This window comes from Osmerus eperlanus, chromosome 11, assembly GCF_963692335.1.
Source record: "Osmerus eperlanus chromosome 11, fOsmEpe2.1, whole genome shotgun sequence".
NCBI lineage: Eukaryota > Metazoa > Chordata > Actinopteri > Osmeriformes > Osmeridae > Osmerus > Osmerus eperlanus.
The window spans coordinates 17,640,229-17,668,167 of NC_085028.1; the positions used below are offsets into that span (position 1 = coordinate 17,640,229).

The 27,939-nt window shown below is 49.6% G+C and overlaps 1 protein-coding gene across 3 annotated transcripts; it reads right to left on the bottom strand.

Moving 5' to 3' along the window:
• Window positions 1-148: 148 nt before the first annotated feature.
• Window positions 149-27,939, bottom strand: LOC134029145 (neprilysin-like). 3 transcript variants are annotated; one of them, XM_062473150.1, is made up of 24 exons: window positions 27,830-27,939; window positions 23,062-23,238; window positions 21,493-21,528; window positions 21,195-21,356; window positions 14,839-14,919; window positions 14,614-14,709; window positions 14,414-14,532; window positions 13,729-13,797; window positions 12,836-12,970; window positions 11,568-11,669; window positions 11,355-11,491; window positions 11,159-11,252; window positions 10,951-11,079; window positions 6,727-6,825; window positions 6,532-6,609; window positions 6,324-6,427; window positions 5,783-5,841; window positions 5,520-5,639; window positions 5,028-5,161; window positions 4,717-4,782; window positions 3,260-3,355; window positions 2,660-2,736; window positions 1,874-1,979; window positions 149-1,842 (listed from the first exon to the last, which is right to left on the bottom strand). In XM_062473150.1, the coding sequence occupies exons 2-23, from the start codon at window positions 23,195-23,197 to the stop codon at window positions 1,880-1,882; spliced, it is 2,229 nt and encodes a 742-aa protein (XP_062329134.1). In that variant the 5' UTR covers window positions 23,198-23,238; window positions 27,830-27,939; the 3' UTR covers window positions 149-1,842; window positions 1,874-1,879. The 3 variants fall into 3 exon arrangements, with proteins under 3 accessions (XP_062329134.1, XP_062329132.1, XP_062329133.1); XM_062473148.1 differs by lacking the exon at window positions 27,830-27,939 and adding an exon at window positions 27,408-27,821; XM_062473149.1 differs by lacking the exon at window positions 27,830-27,939 and adding an exon at window positions 23,810-23,933.

Genomic DNA, 27,939 nt, shown 5'->3' on the forward strand with positions numbered 1-27,939 from the left:
ATTATATACAAATATACCAGATTTAAATATATAAACATACATTTTTTCCCTCTAAACTGGCTCAAAAAATAGGCACAATTACTAGTGCAAGGGGTGTTCATGCACACACACACACAATGATTTCAAATAACTCAACCCCAGTCAGCAGTCTCCATAAGGATTTAGCATTTATTATTAAAGCAATACATGTGCCCTTTATAATCATCGTTATTACAAAGTATCTAAATACAGGCAGCTGAGGTATATCTGAATCCTACAGGTGTGTGAGACAGAGTGTGTGTGTGTGTGTGTGTGTGTGTGTTTGAGACAAAGTGTGTGAGTGTGTGTTAGAGAGAGTGCGTGAGACAGTGTGTGTGTGTGTGAAAAAGAGAGAGTGGTTGGTGAGAGGTGAGAAGCATCTAGTGTTCCTCTCTTCTGCACGGCAGCAGTGTTTTGGTTAATGGTATTTCTATACGTATGCATCAATGAGTGGTCGTCGTTCACACACAAACACATCTGCTATGGTCACAAAACAGAGCCGTGTTACCAGGCAGAATATGGAACAGAAAAGTGAGGTCATTCTGTCAAGGAGAATCTTCCATTGACTTTGCATGATCTGTGTTTATCTAGCCATTTCTATCTATTCAATCCAGTGCTACAGCTCTAGGATTTGGCCCTGTGAAGAGATCAGGTAAATACATTGTTTTAGCAACTTCAGCACAAAATAACATTTCTCATTTGGCTCCGGTATCAGTGCATGAGACATGGGATGGATGGACTGATGGATAGATGGATGAATGATGGAGAGAAAGGGATGGATGGAAGGATAGAAAGACAGGTGGAAGGATGGATGAATAGATGCTTTCAAACATTCAAGCACACAAGGAATGAAGCACTAAAGAGTTTTGTAAGGCTTATGTTGTACATTTACTGTCCAAACAAACACACACAGACACACACACACACACAGAGGTAAGGGTGATGTCATCCCAAGTGACAGCTACATGATTCCTGACCATCTTAGCTTCTCAGCTGTCCTCCTAAAGGCAAAAACTCAAACCAAAAGATTTTGGTTTGTTCTGTTGCTTGGTAACAGTATCCACCACAACCTAAACATCAAACACAGAACAACGCACCTTTATTTCTAATCAGACTTGGACTTGTTGGTCTATTAAGTCAAAGTTGGTCTTTTAAATATACATAAACACATGTAGAGAGATTGCTCCCCATGTGACTGTAATTTAACTGTAATCTTAATCACTGTAATCTTAAATTACCTATAACTGTTACACATCCTTCTACAGGCTCAGTGTGAAACAAACTCGGGGAGGGTAGCGAGAGTGTGTGTGACTGTGTGCATGTGAACTGTGCGTGGAATTCATCACTGGTCTTCTACAAATAAAACGTCTCTCAATTTGACACCAAACGAAAATTAATCAGCTTTGAAATACAGCCAAAAGAAAAGTGAAAACAGATAAAGACATTCGTCTACGACAGGCTGACGAGGTGACCAGGAGACGTCAACACGTCCTGGGAGAAGACCAGGAGACGTCAACACGTCCTGGGAGAAGACCAGGAGACGTCAACACGTCCTGGGAGAAGACCAGGAGACGTCAACACGTCCTGGGAGAAGACCAGGAGACGTCAACACGTCCTGGGAGAAGACCAGGAGACGTCAACACGTCCTGGGAGAAGTAGGGATTAGGTTGATCGTGAACTATCTGCCAGCTGACTGGAGGCACCTCTGGCTGGGGGGAAAAGATACTGCCAAGGACCCAGCTGGTTCTGACCCACCAGGCCTGGTCCACAGCAGGGGGTCCAACCACAAGCCCCAGCCCAGCCTAGAGCTCCTTGGGTCGGGGAGAGATGGGCTGGTGGGGGGGGGGGGTGGACCGGACCATCACCAGACCCGGCATGTGTTCTCAGGAACCATGTAGCTGTTCTTTCTGCACTTGAAGGCTTTCGCGAACTCTGGGAAGTTCTGGAGGGAACCCAGGACCCTGCCAAAGGGGGTCAAAGGTCAAACAACTGCAGCATGTCATGGTTCGTTTCTTGTAGTTATTATGGGATGGGTTTAGATGATGGTAGAGTTATTATGGGATGGGTTTAGATGATGGTAGAGAGTTATTATGGGATGGGTTTAGATGATAGTAGAGAGTTATTATGGGATGGGTTTAGATGATGGTAGAGAGTTATTATGGGATGGGTTTAGATGATGGTAGAGTTATTATGGGATGGGTTTAGATGATGGTAGAGTTATTATGGGATGGGTTTAGATGATGGTAGAGAGTTATTATGGGATGGGTTTAGATGATAGTAGAGAGTTATTATGGGATGGGTTTAGATGATGGTAGAGAGTTATTATGGGATGGGTTTAGATGATGGTAGAGCTTCTGATGACAGAGGGAAAAGCCTCTTTGGATCAATATTCCTGGTAAACACAGAGCGTTCCTTGACCACTGAAACACTGTTAGAACAGCACACTTCTGATCCTTGACCTTCTGCTGTACATTCCATATGTACTATTTGTTTGTCACTTTGGATAAAAACATCCAACAGCTAAATGGATAAAAAGTGAAATGTAATAAAAGCCTCTGCTACTTAAATACATGATCATTACTACATCACTCAGTTCATCTTTCTTATTCAGTTTTTTGGTGAGTGTGAGATGAAAGGTTACCGGAAGTTTCCAGGACTGTGTACGTCAACTTTGATGGAGTTGACTGCTTGCTCCGGGCGATGGGTCCCACACCACACCTGTCAGGGAGAGAGAATAGAAACCTGGTCAGCTGACCTAGGTCAGCCTTTACTGACCTCATTGCTTTGTCCATTAGTCCATCCCTCTCTCCCTCCGTTTATTCATATTTTTATAGCTTGAATCTTTCTATTCATCCATTTATCTTTCCATCTTTCCCTCCTGATCCCTCCCTCCCACGCAGTCCACCTCTCCCTCCACCCCTCTCTCCTCCCCCTTGCCCCCTCCCCCCTCCACCCCTCTCTCCTCCCCCAGCCCCCTCCCCCACCCCCCCTCCAGACCTCTCTCCTCCCCCTTGCCCCCTCCCCCCTCCACCCCTCTCTCCTCCCCCTTGCCCCCTCCCCCCTCCACCCCTCTCTCCTCCCCCAGCCCCCTCCCCCATCCCCCCTCCAGACCTCCCCCCCTCCCGCCTCCCCCCCTCCAGACCTCCCCCCTCCTGCCTCCCCCCCTCCCCCCTCCCGCCTCCCCCCCTCCAGACCTCCCCCCAAGCGCCTCCCCCCCTCCAGACCTCCCCCCCCTCCAGACCTGGGCAAAGTTGAGGAAGAACAGCTGGTTGTGAGAGAGCTGTATTCCAGGCAGACGGAGCTCCTCTCCATGTGTCCTGACAAAGTTCTGGTAGGCCTGTAACACACACACAGGTTTGTATTGCTATCCTAGTGGGGCCCGACCATTCACTCCCATTCAAAATGTTGTTCTCTCTAACCACTCCTAACCCTCCTAACCTCTTAATCCCTGTAATACATGTAATTCTAAACCTAATTCTAACTCTAAAACCCCATAACTACAAGTGCCCCTCAAGGTCAAGTTTTTCATGTTTCACCAGTGAGGTCCCCACAAGCACCAGTGAGGTCCCCACAAGCACCAGTGAGGTCCCCACAAGCACCAGTGAGGTCCCCACAAGCACCAGTGAGGTCCCCACAAGGATAGACAAAGCGAAAAACACGCTTGCGTATATGGAAGCAAATCGTGACCAAAATTTAAATTAAAATGCATTTGCAGAAATGCTTTTTCATTTTAAGAATGTGGCTGCATTATTTGACTCAAATGAAATTAGTAATCAATCATTCTATTTGCATTTTCTTCAAGACTGCACATGTTATGCCATAATCCAAAAGAAAACAGAGCGGACATTGCTTTTCCGTTTTCGTGGTCTGCCCGCAAAGTACTGCCCAGAATTCAAAAACGAAAAAGCGATCTGAGCGGCGCAGCAGAGTGACGTCAGTAGCCGCTCTTCTTCAGCTCCCTGCTGACCGAGCTACCCATCTTGTTCGGTAGGGGGCGGTGTGCACATCTGCATTGCATTACATTGCAAATGTGCCGGGAAATTGATTGAATTGCCGGGTCTTTAGAGTAAATGGACTGCATTTATATAGCGCTTTTCTACCTTAGCGGTACTCAAAGCGCTTTACAATGTTTGCCTCTCATTCACCCATTCATACGCTCAATCACACATACCGACGGCAGCGAGCTGCCATGCAAGGCGCCGGCCTGCCCATCGGGAGCAACTTGGGGTTCAGAGTCTTGCTCAAGGATACTTCGGCACATGGCCTGGGAGGAGTTGGGGATCGAACCGCCAACCTTGCGATTAACAGACAACCCTCTCTACCCCCTGAGCCACAGCCGCCCCCTGAGGACGCATCACCGATCATGGCGCTCCCTCCAATTGTGCAAACACTGTTAGAATTATCTGAGCAGGTAGAATCTAATAATATATCTGTCTTTCTATAATAATTCCTCAATTTATTTCTTTTCTATCAGTTTTGATGTGAGCAAGACGACAGGAAGGTGATTGGTTGAGGGGTAGGGTGTCATTGTTAGCGCCAATATCATTGTTAACGCCAGACAGCTCTCTGATTGGCCCATTAGCTATGTACCCTGTGCCTAGAATGAGTAGGAGGTACATGATTGGTCAAATTAGGTTTCAGGTTTGTAGACTACTGAAGGCCAGTGATAACTGTGTGCGTGTATGTATGTGTGTGTACCTGATATGACTGGCGAATCCCACCGTTGTCTGCAATGTTCTCTCCCAAAGTGTTGTTCCCATTTAACTAGGGAGAGAGAGAGAGATAGAGAGAGATAGAGAGAAAGAAACAAATACATATAGTAACAGTACATTCTGTGTTCCAGAAAAACTATTTGCAACTCTGCCGGCAACAAGATGATTCTTTTTGTTGCTATTATCGAAAATGAGAAGAGGAATAAAGGGTGAGAGGGAGAAGAGGAGGAGGAGAGAGGAAGAAGGGTAAAGTAGGACAGCAGAAGTGGAGAGGAAGAGGGGTAGGAGAGGTCGTACGTGCAGGCCGTTGGCCAGATCCCAGGAGAAGTTTCCGTACTGGTCCACCATGCACTTAGACAGCTCCAGGAACCTGTGGGTGGATGCAGGGGTCCACCAATCCTTCAGGTCACCGTCCTTGTCATAGTTCCTTCCTGTTGGACCAGGAAGAGAGGTGAAGACATGAGCCGGCAGCTCTCAATATAATAAGATACTGCCCTGAGACAGATCCTGTAGAAGAGTAGGAAGATGAAGAAGAGGAGGAGGAAGAGCACATTAAAAGTACTGCAAAAAAAAGGATCACAGGAGGATCACAAGTGCATAGTTCTAACAGTATTTGGTACTGTTAGAACCTCGGTGGTCAGAGCGGTCTGCATTTACTGGCCACAGTGCAAAGTTACCTCAGCTACCAGGCACTGTGAACAAACAACGACTATTTTCCCTGACAACACCACGGCAACAGAGAACAACAGAGCAGCCAATGAGAAGGCCAGATCCGTCCGGAAGTCCTACCGTTGTCGTCGAAGCCGTGCGTGATCTCATGTCCGATCACCATGCCGATGCCCCCGTAGTTCAGAGACTTGCTCTGACCCTTCCCGAAGAACGGGGGTTGCAGGATCCCTGCTGGGAACACTGGAACACACACACCTGTCAGGCAAGGTACTGGGCTTGTGTGTGTGAGTGAGTGAGTGAGTGAGTGAGTGAGTGAGTGAGTGAGTGAGTGAGTGTGTGTGTGTGTGTGTGTGTGTGCGCCCATGTTGAGGGGGAGGGGTTACCTATTTGGTTTTTGCTGGAGGAGTAGAAGGCGTTGACAATGGCTGCTCCTGTTACCCACCTGAGATAGAGAGAGAGATGGGTCGAGAGAGAGAAAGAAAATTAGAGGAAGAGAGGAGAGTAGGAGACAGAGTGAGAAAATAAAGAGGGGGAGAGAGAGAGAAGTAGTGTGTGAGGAAGATAAAGATTGCTCAGATTAACATTGATGAGGGTCCATGATTGGCCTACAGTTATTAATAACCAGGCTAAAAATATCCCTCAGTGCCCTGTATTAGCCAGCGCTGAGAGAGAGAGAGAGAGAGAGAGAGAGAGAGAGAGAGAGAGAGAGAGAGAGAGAGAGAGAGAGAGAGAGAGAGAGAGAGAGAGAGAGAGAAAGGAGGTGTGAGTGGGGAGGATGTGTGCTGGAGGAGTATGTGTGTTTTATGTTTAACACAAGGAAGAGAAGTGTTGCTCAGTGATATGGTTTAGCAGTGGGTTTAGGGAGACGTGTTGGACCAAACTCCAGTCAGAAGAGGAGGAGGAAGAAGAGGAGTGAGATCCTACTCCTCCTTGTTGACTTTGACTCGTAGCTTCCTGAGGCGTTTCTTCTGGGCGTACTCCAGGTTCTGCAGGATGTTCTCAAAATATTCCTCACCGCTGTAGCTCAACTGGGACACACAAGCAGAAATCACATTATGGATACAGCGCAGTGTGTGTCAGCTGTGATGTCATATCCTGCCGTGACGTCATATCCTGCCGTCCTCGTGCATACATCTTTGTACTCGTTGTTCAGATGGTTGTCGTCCATTATGTTTTCGGAGTAGCCAATCCGCTCCCGGATAGCGCGTGCCTGCAGGGGAAGGAGAGGGGTCAGATGTCGACAGGTGGAAAGGTAGAGGTGTGTCATGTGACTGTGTGAGGTAAGATGACCCTGTCATGTGACCCTGTCAGGGTCGTGATCGCTGACCTTCTCCTCTGCTGCCTTCTTTGTCTCTGCGTCCATCCAGGGGAGATCGTCAAGATTACTGATAAACACCTCCCGGATAGAGGCGATCATCTCGTCCATCTGACACACACACACACACACAGTGTCTGGATGGAACACGTGTTTACTTCCTGAACCAATAAGCCAACAACATAAAAACAGCCGTTCTCCACCAGCGAGCCGGCGCTGCAGAGACGGCCTGTGTCACGCGTGTAACATGACCTCCTCAGCTGGCATGAGGGGAACACGGGCTGCAGGTCATGCAGAGGTCAGCTCAACAAGCCCACACACACTCATTCACACATGCACATTTACACACATGTTGGGCATGTGGAAGAGACTGTGTGCAGATCAGGGCAGTAATCCAGGAGGCGATTCTCACTTCATAACAGGTGGTGAGGCCATATTCAGAATCAGAATCAGAATGGGATTTATTCGCCATGAAAGTTTGCACAGACAAGGAATTTGCTTTGGCAGGAAGGTGCATACAATAAACATATACCTAAAATTTAAATATGTGGACTATCTATACTAAGGGTACATAAACTAGCAGTACTAAGTGGGATTAGAATATAATTAAATATACAATAAAATAAAATATAAATTGCCGTAAATTACAATATAAAAATACAAAAATACAAATATTACAAAAAATACAAATGTACAAGATACCATTTTGTAATGCAGTGCAAAAAGCAGTGTGTTTTAAGCAAGAAGTCATTAGAGTCAGTGTGGTCCCTTGGCCTTGTTGAAGAGGCCAACAGCGGAAGGGAAGAAACTATTTTTGTGGCGTGAGGCATTGGTCCTGATGGACCGCAGCCTTCTGCCGGAGGGGAGTGACTGAAACAGGGTCCAGGGTGGGAGGAGTCGGCCACAATCTTCCTCGCTCGCCTCAGGGTCCTCGAGGTGTGCAGGTCCTCGAGGGTAGGCAGATTTTAGCCAATCACCTTCTCAGCAGTGCGGATGATACGCTGCAGTCTGCTCTTGTCCTTGGCAGTGGCAGCAGCGTACCAGACGGTGATGGAGGAGGTGAGGATGGACTCAATGATGGCTGAGTAGAAGTGCACCATCATTGTCTTTGGCAGGTTGAACTTCTTCAGCTGCCGAAGGAAGTACATCCTCTGTTGTGCTTTCTTGATGAGGGAGCTGATGTTCAGTTCCCACTTGAGGTCCTGGGAGAGGATAGTGCCCAGGAAGCGGAAGGACTCCACAGTGTTGACTGGGGAGTCACACAGGGTGATGGGGGTGAGTGGGGCTGTGTTCCTCCTGAAGTCCACAACCATCTCCACTGTCTTAAGAGCATTGAGCTCTAAGTTGTTCTGGCTGCACCAGGTCACCAGGTTGGCCGCTTCCCACCTATAATCAGACTCGTCTCCACCAGAGATGAGCCCAATAAGGGTGGTGTCGTCCGCAAACTTCAGGAGTTTGACGGACGGATGACTGGAGGTGCAACTGTTGGTGTACAGGGAGAAGAGCAGAGGAGAAAGGACGCAGCCCTGAGGTGATCCGGTGCTGATGGACCGGGAGTCAGAGACTTGTGTTCCCAGCTTAACGCACTGCTTCCTGTCAGACAGGAAGTCTGTGATCCACCTGCAGGTGGAATCAGCCACGTTCAGCTGGGAGAGCTTGTCCTGAAGCAGGGCGGGGATGATGGTATTGAAGGCAGAGCTGAAGTCCACAAACAGGATCCTGGCATAGGATGCTGGGGAGTCCAGGTGCTGTAGGGTGAAGTGGAGGGCCATGTTAACTGCATCGTCCACAGACCTGTTGGCTCTGTAGGCAAACTGCAGGGGGTCCAGTAGAGGGTCAGTGATGGATTTAAGGTGTGCCAGCACCAGGCGCTCGAAAGACTTCATTACCACAGAGGTCAGGGCGACGGGTCTGTAGTCATTATGTCCTGTTGGCCTTGGCTTTTTGGGCACAGGGATGATGGTGGAGGACTTGAGACAGGCTGGCACATAGCATGTCTCAAGGGAGGTGTTAAAGATGTAGGTAAACACCGGAGACAGCTGGTCAGCGCAGTGCTTGAGGGTGGCTGGAGAGACAGAGTCCGGCCCAGCTGCTTTGCGGGGATTCTGCCTCTTGAAAAGTCTGTTAACTTCACCCTCCTGAATGGAGAGAGTCGTCACTGTAGAGGGGGGGAGGTGGGAGGCCTCCTGGGTGGGAAGGGGTAGTTCAGGACTGTCCAATTGTCTTTCAAATCTGCAGTAGAACTCATTCAGGTCGTTGGCCAGGCGGGAGTCGTTAGTGGAGTGGGGGGCTCTGGGCTTGTAGTTGGTAATCTGCCTAAGCCCTCTCCAGACAGAAGCAGAGTCGTTTGCAGAGAATTGGTGTTTTAGTCTCTCTGAGTACAGTCGTTTAGCCTCCCTCACCGCCTTGCTAAACCTGTTCTTCGACTCCTTGAAACTGTCTTTGTCCCCACTCCTAAACGCGGCCTCTTTCTCTGACCTCAACCTTCTGAGTTTAGCTGTAAACCAGGGTTTGTCGTTATTGTAGCTTACCCTGGTGCGTGTTGGTATACAGCAGTCCTCACAGAAGCTGATGTATGATGTCACAGCCTCTGTGAGCTCATCCAGACTATTGGTAGCAGTCGTGAACATGTCCCAGTCAGTGCAGTCCAAGCACGCTTGCAGATCCTCCATAGCTTCACTGGTCCACTGTTTTGATGTCCTCACAGCAGGCTTACAGCGCTTTAGCTTCTGCCTGTATGCAGGAATCAGGTGGACCATGGCGTGGTCAGAGTGACCCAGTGCTGCTCGGGGGACCGCATGGTATGCTTTGCTGATTGTAGAGTAGCAGTGATCCAAGGTGTTTCCTTCTCTGGTAGGGCATTTGATGAATTGTCTATATTTTGGGAGTTCTTGAGTGAGATTGCCTTTGTTAAAGTCGCCTAGCACAATAACCAAGGAGTCCGGATTTTCATGCTCCACACTCAGTATCTGGCTGGCGAGCACACGTTGAGCCTCGTTGACGCTAGCCTGCGGAGGCATGTAGACGCCGACCAGAATGAATGATGCAAACTCTTGTGGCGAGTAAAAAGATCTACAGTTAATAAAAAATGATTCCAGATCAGGAGAACAGTGCTGCAGAATCACTGTCACATCTTCACACCAGCCACTGTTAATGTAAAAACAAATACCACCGCCTTTCGTTTTGCCAGAGAGCACAGGGTCACGATCCGCTCTCAGCAGTTTGAGTCTGGGATCAGTTCACTCAGCCATGTCTCCGTAAAGCACAAAACGGAAGATGAATGAAAGTCTCTGTTTTTCCACACCAGTAGCTGAAGTTCATCCAGTTTGTTGCTCAGTGAACGCAAGTTGGAGAGAAATATCCCCGGTAACGCTGTGCGTGCCCCACGCCGACGGAGTCGCACCAGAGCACCGGCTCGCTTGCCTCTCCTACGGCGCTTCGCTGCTAGGACAAAGCCGAGGGCGGCTTTGACTATAATTCCCACTAATTCTGCCGCTGGAAGCAGAAAAGTGGGAAATAAATCCACAGGAGTTGTAGTCCTGATGTTTAGAAGTACTTCTCTAGTTAGAGAACCCCGGAAATCTTGGCAGAACACTGAATTAACAGACAAAACAAGACAAAAAAGAGCGCACCTAACGACCGAGGCAGCCATCATCGGCGCCATCTTGGATTGAAAATTCACACACACACACACACACACACACACACACACACACACACACACACACACACACACACACACACACACACACACACACACACACACACACACACACACACACACACACACACACACACACACACACACACACACACACACACACACACACACACACACACACACACACAGAGAGAGAGAGCATGGTTCAGGATGAGCAAGCTTTGGAAGGTGAGGACTCTAACATAGTCAACATGGCTTGCACAGAGGAGGAGAGTACATTCTCACACACCTCGGCAGAACAGACATGCCTGCGAAGTGAAGACAGGAGAGAGGTGACAGGTGAGGGTGCACAGAAAGATGGAAAGAGAGGGGTAGTGAAAGAGACTGACAGACAGAGAGACAGAGACACAGAGAGAGACAGAGAGAGACAGAGAGACAGAGAGAGACAGACAGAGACAGAGAGACAGACAGACAGACAGACAGAGAGAGAGACAGAGAGACAGAGAGAGACAGACAGAGACAGACAAACAGAAAGACAGAGAGACAGACAGAGGTGCCAGGTCAGGTGAGCTCACCAGGATCTTGCTCTCTCCAGAGAAGGCCTCCTGCACGTAGAGACGGCCCACAGCGTTGTCCATGTTGCTGTTGACGTACAGCGCACACTGGCGCCACACTGCTGCCTCCGCCGTGGTGCCTGACAGGGCCTGCAGGGGGCAGAGCAGAGAGCTGCAGAGAGGAAGTATATGTGTGTTTGTGTGTGTGTGTGTGTATGTGTGTGTGTACCTTGCGGAAGGCCTTCCTGGTATCTCTGTAAGCTCTGCTCAGTCCGACCACCATGTTCATCACGAAGCGCCACACCATGTAGTTCTGAATGTCCCTGGAGACACACACCAGTTACAACACACACAAATAGGCCTACACATGGCCACACACACACAGTACACATGGCCACAGAAACACACACACAGTACACATCTACCTCTTGGTGTACTTGGCCAGGACAGGGTTGAGTCTCCTGTAGTAGTTGGGGGCGTAGTTGATGACTGGCTCGGAGTCAGGGACAGAGGTGTCCACGGTATCCAGGATCTTAGCAGTGAAGTACGTCCAGTTAAATTCCTGCAGGAGGGCAGGGAGAGGGAGCGGTTACGCACACACACACGCACACACACAGAGAAAAGCAGGGTGTTCTTACTCTAGAGTCGACCTCCAGGGTGAAATTGGTCCTGAGAACAGACAGCTTCATCTTGTTATAGAGCAGGACGGGGTTGTTACGGTCCTCAGCAGTATCAGTGGCCTGGGAGAGGGGGAGAGAGAGGGAGAGAGAGAGAGAGAAGAAAGAGGAGAAAGGGTGAGAGGGGAGAGAGAGAGAGAGGAGAAAGAGTGAGAGGGGAGAAAGAGAGAGAGAGGAGAGAAAGAGTGAGAGGGGAGAAAGAGTGAGAGGAGAGAGAGAGAGAGGAGAAAGAGTGAGAGGGGAGAAAGAGAGAGAGAGTGAGAGAGAGAGAGAGTGAGAGAGAGAGAGAGAGAGAGAGAGAGAAAGAGTGAGAGGAGAGAAAGAGTGAGAGGAGAGAGAGAGAGAGGAGAGAGAGAGAGAGAGGAGAAAGAGTGAGAGGGGAGAGGGGAGAAAGAGAGAGTGAGAGGAGAGAGAGAGAGAGAGAGAGAGAGAGACGGGAGAAAGAGTGAGAGGAGAGAAAGAGTGAGAGGAGAGAGAGAGAGAGAGAGGTGAGAGGAGAGAGAGAGAGAGAGAGAGAGAGAGAGAGAGGAGAAAGAGTGAGAGGAGAGAAAGAGTGAGAGGAGAGAGGAGAGAAAGAGTGAGAGGAGAAAGAGTGAGAGGAGAGAGAGAGAGAGAGAGAGAGAGAAAGAGTGTGAGAGAGAGAGAGAGAGAGAGAGAGAGTTTTAGAGATAGAGGAGGACAGAGATAGACTATCAGACTAGTGTGTGAGGGTTTAGGCATAGGCATGCTACATCATAAATACCCATCTGTCACTGGAGCCAGAACACACACACACTGGGAAGGGGAACTGTACATGTTGGGCCTAGAAGAGCCCTGGTTAAAATCAGCAACATGGCCCAGATCAAGACAGACTGGGTTTGAGTAATCTTGTTTCCTGCTTGGTCATGGTTGTGGTGCAGTTGTTTGTGTGAGTGTGTGTCTCTGTGAGTGTGTGTCTGTCTCTGTGTGTGTGTTTGTGTGTCTGTCTCTGTGAGTGTGTTTCTCTGTGAGTGTGTGTGTGTCTCTGTGAGTGTGTGTGTGTGTCTCTGTGAGTGTGTTTGTGTGTGTCTGTCTCTGTGAGTGTGTGTCTGTCTCTGTGTCTGTCTCTGTGTGTGTGAGTGTGTGTCTGTCTCTGTGTGTGTGAGTGTGTGTGTGTGTGTCTGTCTCTGTGTGTGTGTGTCTGTGTCTGTGTGTGTGTCTGTCTCTGTGTGTCTGTGTGTGTGTGTGTGTCTCTGTGTGTGTGAGCTCACGTTGGCGATGTCCTTCTCCAGGTTCATGACCCTGGTGACGTCCTCCTGGATGAGGGTCTGGTTGAGCGGCAGTCCCCGGTCCCTGCGGATCAGCATCACCACGTCCACCATGAACTGCTCATACGCCCGGCACGCCTGGGGGACACACACAAGAAATAAAAACAAACAAACCAACTCTCACACACGCACACACACAGAACGATGCACCAGCATTCATTCAAATTTTCTCTCCTGTTTCTCATTAGACAACATGAAGGAAGGCTGTAACCTTACCAGGGGTAATCAAAAATGCATTGAACAACACTTACACACACACACACACACACACACTCACTCACATCCCTTCAGGGCTCAGGGTTGGAGCACAGCAGGGCTGGTGAATTAGACCCAGCACTGGTGACAGTCGTACCAGATCTTGTCCAGTAACGATGTGGTTTAAGCTCCTCTTAAGACAGAGTGTGTGTACAATATATGTGTATGTATATACTGCATGTATGTATTTATTTATGTACTTGTGTGTGTGTTGGTGTGTGTGAGCCAGGCTGTTGTGGGTGTGTGTGTTGGTGTGTGTGAGCCAGGCTGTTGTGGGTGTGTGTGTTGGTGTGTGTGAGCCAGGCTGTTGTGGGTGTGTGTGTTGGTGTGTGTGGGTGTGTGTGAGCCAGGCTGTTGTGGGTGTGTGTGTGGGTGTGTGTGTTGGTGTGTGTGAGCCAGGCTGTTGTTGGTGGGTGGAGAGTGAAACCACTGAAGGGTTGAAACCCAAACCCACAGTTCCTGGTCCAGAACAAACATGCTGATGGCCAGACTCTCCAGCCAGGCTGGGGGGGTGATTAGGGTGTGTGTGTGTGTGTGTGTGTGTGTGTGTGTGTGTGTATATGTGTGTGTGTGAGACCCACCTCAGTGTAGGGCCCGGTACAGACGTAGTAATCCCTGGACAGAAGCCCCAGGCTGGTCTGCTGGTCAAACTAACAGAGATACAAACACAAGCCGTCATTCACGCCTGTTGCTAAGGCCCAGGGTCATGCCTGTTACTAAGGTCCACGGTCACGCCTGTTACTAAGGCCCAGGGTCACGCTTGTTACTAAGGCCCAGTGTCACGCTTGTTACTAAGCCCCAGGGTCACGCCTGTTACTAAGGCCCACGGTCACGCCTGTTACTAAGGCCCAGGGTCACGCCTGTTACTAAGGCCAACGGTCACGCCTGTTATTAAGGCCCAGGGTCACGCCTGTTACTAAGGCCCAGGGTCACGCCTGTTACTAAGGCCCACGGTCACGCCTGTTACTAAGGCCCAGGGTCACGCCTGTTACTAAGGCCCAGGGTCACGCCTGTTACTAAGGCCCACGGTCACGCCTGTTACTAAGGCCCAGGGTCACGCTTGTTACTAAGGCCCAGGGTCACGCTTGTTACTAAGGCCCACGGTCACGCTTGTTACTAAGGTCCAGGTTCACGCCTGTTACTAAGCTGAGTCTTTTAAGTGAGAATGTTGGGAGAGTCTAAAGTCTCTAGTGTTCTAGAATGTTCTATTCAGTGATGAGGTCTGAGGGGCGTGGCAAGGGGTTGGCAAGGGGGCGTGGCACCTACATGGATGATGTGGGAGTTGGAGTCTCTGTCATCCGTGCCGACAAAAAAGTTAACCAAAACTTGAGTCCCGTATTTCTCATTCAGTTTGGCAAGAACGTCTTCAAACCTCCACCTAGCACCTGAGGAGAGGAGAGGAGAGGTGAACCACCATGCTGGGTGTGGGAGGAGTTAGGGTTGTGGGCGTGGCCTCAGTATCTTACCATGGGTCGCCTCCCAGTCGTCTGTTGCTATTGGCCACTCCAGAAGATCAGGGAGCATGTCAAGCAGCGGAGCCCCACCCCTTTGCTCAATCTGACCTTAGAGAGAAGACAGCACAGGACATCTAACCAATCAGCTGGCTCCCAATCAGAAAAGGACTGATTTCATAGGTGGGCTGTCATGAGATCGACATGGCGTGCTTCCGCCCCCAAGGCCCCAAGACTCACTCTCATTGGTGCAGGACCTGTAGAGGGTTTTTGCTTTGCTGAGGGCAGCGGCCTCACCTTCCACTGTTCTCTCCAGCACTCCTGCAGAGACAGAGAGACACAGAGAGAGAGACACACAGACAGACAGACAGACAGACAGACACAGAGACAGAGAGAAACAGACAGACATATATACAGAGAGACAGAGAGAGAGACAGAAAACAGAATGAGTAAACCATCTCTGGTCTCCAACATCAGCAGAGCTGTAGAAAGACACTGCTCACAGAAGACAATGTGCTTGTGGGGAGCTACTGAGAAAAGAATCTCACCTCCCCCCTCCCCTTACCCTCCTCTCTTCCCTTACCCCCCCCCCCTCCCTCTCCCTTACCATCCTCCCCCCCCCTCCCTCTGCTGACAGGGCAGACCCCCTGTTGTCTCATTACCCAGCGTGCACAATTTATGTGCTCATGTAATCTTAATGAAGTTCAGGATTTAGACCTGATCGGGCACTTCCTGGGAAAGGCCACAGGTCATGATTGGATTACAGACTTCCTGGTGTTCATGTGGAAGTGAGGGTGTGTGTGTGTAAGCAAACATGTTTGCATGTCCCCGTGTACAAATGTTTGTCTGTGTATACCTGTCTGTGTTTGTCAGCTTGTGTCAGTATATGTGTGTGTGCGTGTGTGTGTTTGACTTGGTTGGGTACCACCTGTAGTTTATTTGGCACACACCCCTCTAATTTGAGGCCCCCTTCCCAGCATGCACTGCTCTGTGGGCTGCTTCTCATGGAGACTTCCTTCTCTCTCTCTCCTTTCTACATCTGTCTCCATCCCTCCTTCTCTCTCTCCCTGCCTGTCTCCCTGCCTGCCTGTCTCCCTGCCTGCCTGTCTCCATCCCTCCTTCTCTCTCTCTCTCCCTGCCTGTCTCCCTGCCTGTCTCCCTGCCTGCCTGCCTGTCTCCCTGCCTGTCTGTCTCCCTGCCTGCCTGTCTCCCTGCCTGCCTGCCTGCCTGCCTGCCTGTCTCCCTGCCTGTCTCCCTGCCTGCCTGCCTGTCTCCCTGCCTGTCTGTCTCCCTGCCTGCCTGTCTCCCTGCCTGTCTCCCTGCCTGTCTCCCTGCCTGCCTGCCTGTCTCCCTGCCTGTCTCCCTGCCTGCCTGCCTGTCTCCCTGCCTGTCTCCCTGCCTGCCTGCCTGTCTCCCTGCCTGTCTGTCTCCCTGCCTGCCTCTCTCCCTGCCTGTCTCCCTGCCTGTCTCCCTGCCTGCCTGCCTGCCTGTCTCCCTGCCTGCCTGTCTCCCTGCCTGTCTCCCTGCCTGTCTCCCTGCCTGCCTGCCTGTCTCCCTGCCTGTCTCCCTGCCTGCCTGCCTGTCTCCCTGCCTGTCTCCCTGCCTGCCTGCCTGTCTCCCTGCCTGTCTGTCTCCCTGCCTGCCTCTCTCCCTGCCTGTCTCCCTGCCTGTCTCCCTGCCTGCCTGCCTGCCTGTCTCCCTGCCTGTCTGTCTCCCTGCCTGTCTGTCTCCTAGGATGACATCAGACATTATACGTTACACATTAACTGCGACCTTATCACCATGGCACCACTTCCTACCTCGGGGGGTCCAGACAGGAAGTCTCTCTCAGCCCCGCCCCTGTGGGCTGCACTGATGCATATTTATCAGCCCCTAACCTTACATAGACCAGACACCCGGGATAAGGCCCTTGTAACATTTATGTTGAGACCACGATGTTCTCACAAGCACACAAGTTCTTCACTGCTGATTACTTCATCTTTCCTCTCCTTCCCCATTTCCCCCCTCTCTCCCCCCCCTCGCTCTCCCCCCCCCCTCCCTCCAGCCCATCTGGCACAAACAAGGTAGTAATTAAAAAGCTTGAGCTCAATTGGGCAAATTATTGCACAGTACGCCACACCTGAAAAAAGTGTAGACATGGAAAATACTCTGACTCTTTCTCTTATACGCACACACACACACCTGGGGTTAAACTGAACTCAGACCATCATTAGAGATCCTTTATGGCATCGTACCGCTTCGGGCAAGAACGCAAGGCATTTACAAGCATACACACACACGGATGACACTTGGGCGATGTCCAAAGGTGTCCAGCTGTTAACAGCTGGACACCTTTACACAGCCAATAGGGGGAAGGGGGTGTGTCTGGCCAGTCAGGAGGAATGAGCCCAAGGTTAAAGGTTGCATGTCTGATTTCATGTTCTGGGTGTGACAGCCCCTGACCTTTGAGGGGCCTGAGCCCAGAGGTCAGGTGACCCTAACACCCCAGCAACAACACAGAGGGGGGGATCCCTTTGGTGGGCCATGGCCTCCCTCTGAGGCCATGGCCATTTTCACACGCTCACTCACAGCAGGCTGAGTGAGCGTCAAGAGTGTACACACACACGACTTCTGGCTCTGAACTGGCCCTTGTGAGTTTCATGCAGTGTAGTTTCACATGAAGTGGATTTAAACTATGCAAACACAACTACTTTACATACACACAAATATACATACACACACGATTTCTGTCTGGGTTACAAGACTGTGTTCTTGTAACATGCCGTCGTGGTTTGGCATGAATCAGTCATGTTCTTTGAGATCTGAGACGTGATGGTACAGAAGCCCACCTGCATGTTTCTAAATGACCACCTGTTTCAGGGAGAAACTCACCTCAGAAAACAACCAAGACACGCCTCTTAACAGAATGGTTTTGTTGCGGGCGTTGTGAGCGAGTGAGAAGCCTTCATCCTCTGGTGTAACCATGTGGTTTTGTTGCGGGCGTTGTGAGAAGCCTTCAGGCATCATCAATCAAGCTGGGATTAGGACCCCTAACAATCCCACATGCTGATTAGGACATCTTTTTCCAGACACACCAAAGAGTGTCAATCACAGAGGGAAGGACGGGCGAGACAAAGAGACACACGCAGAAAGAGAGAGGGAAAAGACGCACGCAGAAAGAGAGGGAAAGAGAGAGAGAGTACTGGAGGTACAGACAGTATGAGAGAGGAAGAGATATGGCCTCTGGAAGTGGAAGGGCAAGTTGTAGATAGGAAACACATGAGGGGTTAAAAGGAAAGAGAGACGTCCACACTGACATGACGAGGAGAAACTTGAACTGTAAACTTTAACCTTTATTTGACACCAACCTTCCCCTCCCTCCCTCCCCTCTCCCTCCCTCCCCCTTCTCACACACACGCTGACCTAGCCGAGCCAGCGGACCAAATGCCACCTCCTGCAGCCCCACGTGCTGCTCTCAAGACTATTTGTGGAGCTCCGTCTCTCAAGGGCATCAGCCTACGTGCACACTGTCACCGTGCACACCGTCACCGTGCACAGTCACCGTGCACACCGTCACCGTGCACACCGTCACCGTGCACACCGTCACCGTGCACACCGTCACCGTGCACACCGTCACCGTGCACCATGAACACAGCCAACATCAACCCAGCCTTCAACTCACAGCTCTCAAACACACATTCCTCAACAGAGCCCTAGAATACAAAACTCAACACAGCCCTCATTCACTCTACCAACACCACAACTTAACATCCTAGTAATCATCCTCATCCTCTTTGATTGCTGGTGTCCCTCAAGTAATACAGTTTTTCACAATTGCTAAAACACATTTCTTGAAACAGTCACCCATTTTCTCAAAACTGTAAACACAAAACCTCATCTTCAAGCACTATTTACAAAACCTCTGAATCCTCTTGCAAAATTAAACTTTCGCCTCAAAACAGATTTACCTGTGCTCAAAATCAAACACTGCTCTCAAATCATAAAAGAGTTATCAAAATGATATACACTATCAAGCAGTGAGTAAACAATACACCAAAAAATAGAAAACACATTGTTCAAAACATATAGTTCAATTTTTTTTACGTAATCTCAAAACAAATTTCATATTTATCCGTCATTGTCTTTTGATGAACAAAAACATGTTCTATCATAGTAGCTCAAAATTGATCAGAAATTACTACTCTGCTTTGCTCTTTGCAATTGTTTTGTTCTTTCTCCTCCTTGTACCCCTATACAGTACTGTACCCTGCATCTCACTACTCACAACTCACTCTTGTTCTTTGTTGATATGAACCTGCAACCAGTCAAAATCTATTGAGCAGTCAGTACTGTTACTGTAACAAATGGAAAGCACAATGTTCAAGGCCATACCATTTGTTCATTGTACAGTATACAGCCTACAATGCACTGTACTACAGTATACAATACTGAAAGGGACAAATCAAAGGAGTAAACACATGATCAATGTGCTTCTTCTTGCCTTTGGGCTGGGTTAGGCCAGAGCACTTTGTCGACATCACAAGCAATATTTTCCCACCTTCAACAACCTGTTTGCTCTCTGAACTGGCTTATATTGGTTGTGTCACATCATTTGAAACAAGTGAAATCAATTTTGAGTGGTTGTGTTTAGTCAATGACATGTTTTCTCTATTTGTATTTGATTGTTGCCATTTGTGTTTACCAGTACGGATGACATGTGCATTAGAGTACAGAATGTGTTTTAAAAATGAGAATGTGTTTAGAGTTTTGCTGAACAGTCTAAGTGAGATCTGCAAATTGTGTTTTACCATGTGAAATGGTTTAAGGTATTGACAACAGACAGGCACAATTAGCTACATGAGTTCAGGCAACTGAGAACTTTGTTCAGCCAATGGCTCTTCTCCTGTCTGGCCCCCCAATGGTGGAATCAACTCCCCACCTCCATCAGGGACACTGACTGTCTCTCCACCTTCAAGAAAAGGCTCAAGACGCACTTGTTCCGGGAGTACAACGGCACTTAGGAATGCTTGGCTGGACCTGATGTTAGTTTCCTCCAAGATCACAATGACTCGTATTGAGAGACTTGTTGCTCTTGTTGGTTAGTTGTAACGGTTTCAAATTCTTGTACTCGCTGTGAAATATTTTTACTGTTGATTGTTTTTTCTACAGGTACACTCTTGTGGGGAGTTTCATGTTGTTCAATTGTAACTTGTTTAACTGCATGCTCTTATGGTTCTTCCCTTTGGCACTTATTTGGTTTTCCACAATGTATGCTTCATGTTTTGGCTACTCGCAATGTTTGGGGTTATCTCGTTGTTATGATCAGTGACCTATGCTCTTTTGTAAAGCTCTCTCTTGGATGTCGCTTTGGATAAAAGCGCCTGCTAAATGCGTAAATGTAAATGTAAATGCAATGGGTTTTAGTGTTTTAGCAATTGAGAAAAACTGTCATAATTGAACTACTCTGCAGCATTACTACTGGGAGTAATATCTGTGTGCGAGTTGTGACAAGGGGGCCTGGTCAGCCATGGGCCTGGCAGCCCGTTGGCCTCGTTACAGGAGCAAAGCCTCAACGAGGCACACCTGTTCCTCATCTACCTCACGCCTGGTGAGTACAAAAGGGGACAAACAGGGGCAATAGGGGGGTTGACATGGTTTTGTGCTACACAGACTCGCCGTAGGAGAAACGAGACCAACCACATGAGCCAGGAGGGCTGAAGGAAGAGACCCTGGAAGAACAAGAAACACGCCGACGTAACTCAGTTTTTGTTAAGGTTTTTTTGTTTTGTACCAAAAGGTGCTATTAAAACCCTTTGGCGTACCTTCTCTCTTGGAGTCTGTCTCCGTGCTTCACAGAGTGAGAGTGACTGAGTGAGAGTGACTGAGTGAGAGTGACTGAGTGAGAGTGACTGAGTGAGAGTGACTGAGTGAGAGTGACTGAGTGAGAGTGCGAGAGACTGAGTGCGAGAGACTGAGTGAGAGAGACTGAGTGAGAGTGAGAGAGACTGAGTGAGAGTGAGAGACACTGAAGGCCTCATGTACTAACGCTTTTGCGCCCACTTCAGGCGTATTTGTTTCGCAATTTGCGTAAAAGCATGGCAAGGTATTTACAAACATGCCGCACTGAGGTAAAAGCGCAGACTTCTGTCGCGGGAACTGAAAATGGCAAATTGCGCTTTTCCGTGTCATGCATATGCATTCACGGGAGGGTCAAGGGGAAAGTGGGAGTTTCCCATAAAGAGATGGGAGGGGATGCGTAAAGTGCGCCTAATTATATATTCCGCGGTATGTACAAAAAATGCCTGTGAAAGGGATCCTCTATTTTGCTGTGAAAATTCTCCGCCTGTTAAACGTTAACCAGGATGCGCATATGCCTCCTGGTGAAATGTCAGCCGTAACCCGAGCAAGACGAAGACATAGGCCAAAGGATTTTTGCCACAAGGATCACACTTTTTGAGTTGAGTGAACACTAAATCATTACGCGTTAGAGATTAAGCAGCCATGCAATATTACAGTTACTGGAAGAAATCAAAGATTACAAAGAATCTCCGACTCTGCGTTCACATTCCATTCCAGCAGTTGTTAAACTCCTCGCTACCTTACAAATATTGGCTGACCTTTGAGCAGCACCTCCAGCTCGTCTCTCAGGATGTCGAAGGTGCTGTATCTGGAGCTGGTCTCTGGGATGATGTTCCTCTTCAGCCAGCCTCCACAGGCATACAGGTAGAAGTCCTCACAAGGGTCCACTCTGTCGTCCATGTTCTCTATCAGACGAGAGGCTGCGCCACACACACACGTGCACGCACAAACACACAAACACACACAAGTTGTGCTCTCACGTGAAGCACACACATCTTAACAGTATGTAAACATACACAAATCTTACTAGGAATTATGTATCTACACACCCCTTACCTGACTGTGTGCAGTCTGCTGTTGTGCAAATGCCATCTGGAAAGGAAACACTAGGTCATCACTAGGTCATCGTCACAGTTCACACACACACACGGCCTATCTCTTATCGGCTGGAAACGGCTCATAACCGGATTCTTGATTTCAAGACAGAAATAATAATAATCCTCCCTCCGTCCACCCAACCACACACACACACACACATCCACACACAGTTCTTTAGGTGAAGTGGCACCCTGTTTAAATCAAGCCTGTCATGACTGTTTAAACATTTATACACTATAGCACCACAAGCACCGACAAAAACAGGTCACACACACACCAATATCCAGCAGCAGATTTATGTGTGATAAACTGGTAGCTAATGGAAGCCCTAGATCTCGCTGGTCAGTTTAACTGTTCATCTTAGAACACCTCTATTGACTGGGCTACCTAGCCCAGTCAATCATTCATCAAATCATTCATATTGTCATCTGTTTCTGCAGCACATCCATCAGTCTCTCCCTGCTAACCTGCTTGGTCATCATCTGTTTAATGAGCTACAGGTATAAGATCAACTTCCATCAGCCAAACCACCTTGTGCACAGTAGATAAACCATGTCATCTCTTCACACTCCAGCAGCAGGTGCATCTATCTCTGAAGCAGTGTGTGCACCTGAGGCCCTAGGGCCTGAGGCCTACACCTGGTCCACACTTCTACTGTAGCTTCACACACACACACACACAAACCTTTGAACTCCTGACAGCATACTTCTCTGCGCTTCAGTAACTGTCACTTTGGACCGAGATGAACAACAATAAACTGTTCCAGAAGTCTGTCTCCTCCCTGCGCCGCTTGTCGCTACTGAGGGCTAATGCAAACAAGAACTCCCCTCTTGTAAGATACCTTTGTAGACAAGTGAACCTTTGCTCATTATAATTGCTAGGTATAATGTTCTTATGGTAGAGTTTATGCCAGGGTACACAAGTCTGTCTGTCTCACTGCTGGACTGATGGTCAGAGTTTCTGCCTGACTTAATGACTGACTACCCAACCACAGCAGACTGGTGTCATCATAGGCAGGAAACTGGTTAGCTAGTTGGCTGGCTGACTAACAGGCTGGCTGGCTGATGAGCTGGCTGGCTGGCTGATGAGCTGGCTAGCTGTTGAGCTGGCTGGCTGGCTGTTGAGCTGGCTGGCTGATGAGCTGGCTGGCTGGCTGGCTGGCTGATGAGCTGGCTGGCTGGCTGGCTGGCTGGCTGGCGAGCTGGCTGATGAGCTGGCTGGCTGATGAGCTGGCTGGCTGGCTGGCTGATGAGCTGGCTGGCTGATGAGCTGGCTGGCTGGCTGATGAGCTGGCTGGCTGATGAGCTGGCTGGCTGGCTGGCTGATGAGCTGGCTGGCTGGCTGGCTGGCGAGCTGGCTGGCTGGCTGATGAGCTGGCTGGCTGGCTGGCTGGCTGGCTGGCTGGCTGGCGGGCTGGCTGATGAGCTGGCTGGCTGGCTGATGAGCTGGCTGGCTGGCTGGCGGGCTGGCTGATGAGCTGGCTGGCTGGCTGATGAGCTGGCTGGCTGGCTGTTGCAAGACGCTCACCGCTCCTCTGTGTGGAGAAGAGGATGATGAGAGCCACGATGACGACGAAGAGGAGGGAGACAATGGTGATGAGGCCGATCTCCAGGGAGCTCCAGCCAGCCTTCCTGGACGTCTTGGGGGCGTTGGGCTCCGTCATGGCCAGCTGCTCTTCCTCAGATCGGGCCAGAGGTATCTCACCTGACAACACAGGTCACAGTCAGGTATCTCACCTGACAACACAGGTCACACTGAGGTAACTCAGCTGAGAGATCAAACACATCAGATTAATGCAGGGGCGTAGGTTTGTGGATGGGAAACCCTTTTATAACACCTGATGATGCAGTCATTAAATATAATGCCAGAATCAGAAGTGTGTGGGGACGATGGCAGATTTGCCGTTTTCAAAAAGTCTAATTAAACCTGCGACCTGGACCGTGGCTCCAAACATCAAGATCTCTCAGGTCCTAATCCTCCTCTCTGCGTAACATAAGTGTATGCTGAATGAATACATAAACTGTGATAGCCCACGGAAAATGTTCTGTATATTTACCCCTGGAGAACATTGCTATAATTGTAACACTTCCGGAAAACGTTTTTACCCCTGGATAACGTATATATTTACCCCTGGAGAACATCTAACACCTGCCTTGGTGGAAAAGGCCCAGACAAGATTGAAACAATAATTAACACAAGAACCCACAGCAGAAAAGCTGCCGATGACAAGGAAAGAACCAAAGGAAAGGGAGATCCGAAGTTTTCAGGAACAGACCTTTGAGTAGTCTAGCCTCTGAAACCAGGACAGCTTGGACTGAGGAACACAGAACACAGGAGAGAGATCCCTCTTCAGAACAGCAGATCCCTCTTCAGAACAAGAGATTCTTCTTCACGGCCACTCAACAACAGTGCTGTTTTCCACTCAAGCAAGTGAGACTCTTCAAGGTTCACGGAGCAAGCAGTAAACTTTATCTCTCTGAGGGCCATTAATGATCCCTCTGACACAGCATGGAGAAACACACACACACACACTGACATGTGCACAAACACACACATGCACAAACACTTACACACAGGTTTAAAGGCGGCTACAGTGACTTGCCAGGTGACGAGGGGGATCGCTAGCTGAGATGAGAGCAGCCTAACCAGGGACAAAGTCTGTCCGCCTCCTTTAGAACGAACAAGAGCCAGGGACTCATAAAAAGCAACATTCACACACACACACACACACCAACGCGTCAACTCCAAACACACACGCACACACACACACGTACACCAAGATCTCTGAACTCAGCCCATTTTCGTCTTTTCAAAACTAGACCCCCTCTGTACAGTCAGCCCTGCTGTTAGACTGAGACACACTGGAGGACAGATAATTGTCCATTACAGAAAAGTGTGAAGAAAGCCGTACTGATAACTCACATTTTGCCCTGACAGTAGATCATTGAAATGGTAGCTGTGGGCTGTAGCTTTGGGCCGTAGCTGTGGGCTGTAAGCCGTAGCTGTGGGCCGTAGCTGTGGGCCGTAGCCGTGGGCCGTGGCTGTGGGCCGTGGCTGTGGGCTGTAAGCCTTAGCTGTGGGCCGTAGCCGTGGGCCGTGGCTGTGGGCCGTGGCTGTGGGCCGTGGCTGTGGGCCGTGGCTGTGGGCCGTACCTGTGGGCCGTGGCTGTGGGCCGTGGCTGTGGGCCGTGGCTGTGGGCCGTGGCTGTGGGCCGTAGCTGTGGGCCGTGGCTGTAGGCTGTAGTCTGTAGTCTGTGGGCTGCAGCTGTGGGCTGTAGTCTGTGGGCTGCAGCTGTGGGCTACAACTGTGTAGCTTTGAGCTTTACTGTGTAGAAGTAGCGCTGGACTCCTAGTGCGTGTCTGCAGAACTGAGCCTGCTCTACCTACAGTATACTAATGACTGCATGTGTGCTATTATAAGTGTGCAAGTGTACGTTGAGAATACACACTTATTTAAACACTGGCACACACACACAAACAGGCTTAAGAAATGTGTAATATATGTAACTAAACTGGAAGGATGGAGAGAAAAGAAAAACGGGTGTTGAGAGGGAGGGAGGGAGGGAGGGAGGGAGGGAGGGAGGGAGGGAGGGAGGGAGGGAGGGAGGAGAAAGGGGAGGGTCAGAAAGAGAAGGAATGAAGGGAAGAGGGAGAGACATGCTAAGCTCACTTCCACGCTCATCCAGGCAGAGGCCATTATTAAAGACTTACACCTTTGCTCATTTGCTCCATATTTTGTAATGCGCGTACACAAACACACACACACACACTAAGAAGAGATTACTTTAAATGTTGACGACAAAGTAATGTGTCATGCTGTCACACCAGAGAACCATTAACCATGGGAGTCTGGGTGCATATGCTTCATAGAGGGGTGATCCGTGTGTGTCAGTGTGTGTGTGTGTGTGTGTGTGCGTTTGAGCAAAGGGAGGGGTAGTCCTGACACTAGGATAGAAAGACATCTTAACCCTTGTGTTATCTTCGGGTCATTCTGACCCATCAGTCATTGTGACCCACCGTCGTATTGTGACAAATTTACCTCATACAAAAACAAAGTGAAGCATTTTCTTTTAACTGTCGGGCTGTCTCAGACCCCCCACATTGGAATGGTTAAAAGAAAATTATTTGTATTTGTTTTTGTATTGGGTAAACACAACGATGGTTCGTTATGAACCTTTGGGTCATGTGACCCGAAGGCAGCACGAGGGTTAAACGAAAGAGAGATGTGTTAGAATGGGAGAGATGTGAAGAAGAGTTAAAAAAAAGAGAAAGAGAAAGAGAGAGGGAGGTGTGTGGGGGAGAGAGAGGAAGGTGTGTGGGGGAGAGAGAGGGAGGTGTGTGGGGGAGAGAGAGGGATGTGTGTGGGGGAGGTGTGTGGGGGAGAGAGAGAGAGGTGTGTGGGGGAGAGAGAGGGAGGTGTGTGGGGAGAGAGAGGGAGGTGTGTGGGGGAGAGAGAGGGAGGTGTGTGGCGGAGAGAGGGAGGTGTGTGGCGGAGAGAGGGAGGTGTGGGGGGGAGAGAGAGGGAGGTGTGGGGGAGAGAGAGGGAGGTGTGTGGGGGAGAGAGAGGGAGGTGTGTGTGGCGGAGAGAGAGGGAGGTGTGTGGCGGAGAGAGAGGGAGGTGTGTGGGGGAGAGAGAGGGAGGTGTGGGGGGGAGAGAGAGGGAGGTGTGTGGGGGAGAGACAGGGAGGTGTGTGGGGGAGAGAGGGAGGTGTGTGGGGGAGAGAGGGAGGTGTGGGGGGGAGAGAGAGGGAGGTGTGTGGGGGAGAGAGAGGGAGGTGTGTGGCGGAGAGAGGGAGGTGTGTGGGAGAGAGAGGGAGGTGTGTGGGGGAGAGAGAGGGAGGTGTGTGGGAGAGAGTAAGACAGTGGGAGTTCTTCCACCATTCTGAGTGATTAACTCCCACTCAGTCTACTGAGGCATGCTAGCTAGGAATTGTAGGGAGCACTTGTAGCATGCCTCTCTGACACACACACACACACACACACTCACACTCACACTCACTTCAAGCTGCAATGGGGCTGTGTGTTAATGACTACTCTCTCACACACGCACGTTACACGGGGGCATGTGGGTAGGCATGCCTACCCCATGAAGCTTGAAGTATTATGTTATAATGACCACACACACACACAGGCATGTGTGTTCTGTCCCCTATCGTCAATCTGAAAACACAAGTCCTCTTGAGATCACACACACACACACATACCACTTCAATATTAAAGCCATTATTCACTGTGGCTTTAAAACCTAAACACTCAAACCTACACACACACACACACACACACACACACACACACACACACACACACACACACACACACACACACACACACACACACACACACACACACACACACACACACACACACACACACACACACTATGGATACAGCGTGTGTGCAGGACTTCGCACAGTCTACCTCGTGAGTAGTCCGTTTTTCACAGCAAGGTGCAATGATCCAACGAATCTTACAAGGAATTCTGTAAATGTGGAACCATTATAACTGTAGACCTAAGAAAGCACGAAATTAAAGACAAGTCAGAAAATGTACTGAGGGAAACCGAAATCCCGGTCGGTTATTATTTTAAAAGCACGCGGAGAAATACACCGGTCAGCTATCCCCGGTAGGTGACCGGCTGTCACGCTGTTCGCACACGCAGCACGCACGAGACTCTCGGACTCTGCCCGGTATCGTCTAACTGTTGCACATCAACAAACTCAGTAGAACTGCATGATCAACCGGTCCACCTCTCCCTCTCTCCCCCCCCCCCCCCTCATCCCTCTCCCCCCCACACAAAAACACGCACGCGCAAAGATGCCGAGCAGGCATGTAACTGTAGCTACAAACCAGTCAACAGAGTGATAAATGACTTACCAGGTGTGTCTGGAAATTTTCGGTCGATAATATAAATGGGCATCACATCCAGCAGTCTAACATCTATCAAATCCACGGAGAAAACGTGACCTGGATAATCAATAACGGTTGACAATCTACCTGCAGACTCGCGCCACCTTACCGTGGATTTTCAAACACAAACCGCGCCTATTCCCGTCTCCACTTAACGAACGCAAACGTGCACTCCTGTAGATAAGAGTCTACAACATGTCTCTGTAAAATCGCTGAGATGCAATGTGCGCGAGATTAGAAAGCCAACTCAAACGGCCGCGTGGATGTAAAGCTCGGCAAGTGAAGCCCGCTTCTGAAGTTCTCTGGTTACCGAGTCGGTGACTCCTTTATCAAGCGGCGTTAAGAAGTGACCCTTTCAAAGGCACACACCGTCAGTTAAGACGGAATACCTCGAGGTGACGGGATGTGCCCGAGGTGCGTGCGGTTAAATCAGACTCGTTGCCGCTGAAGTCGCTTATTGGTCTACGGTTTGCCTCGGTGTATTAGCTGAGTTTTCGCG

What these genes read in the sequence shown, in the direction of transcription:
- LOC134029145 (XM_062473148.1), bottom strand. Translation starts at nt 27,450, where the DNA reads ATGCCCATTTATATTATCGACCGAAAATTTCCAGACACACCTG. An exon ending in GTACCGGGCCCTACACTGAG is followed by an intron (nt 12,971 to 13,728) that starts GTGGGTCTCACA and finishes TGTGTCCCCCAG; the next exon opens with GCGTGCCGGGCGTATGAGCA. An exon ending in GTCAAAGTCAACAAGGAGGA is followed by an intron (nt 5,842 to 6,323) that starts GTAGGATCTCAC and finishes TCTCTATCTCAG; the next exon opens with GTGGGTAACAGGAGCAGCCA.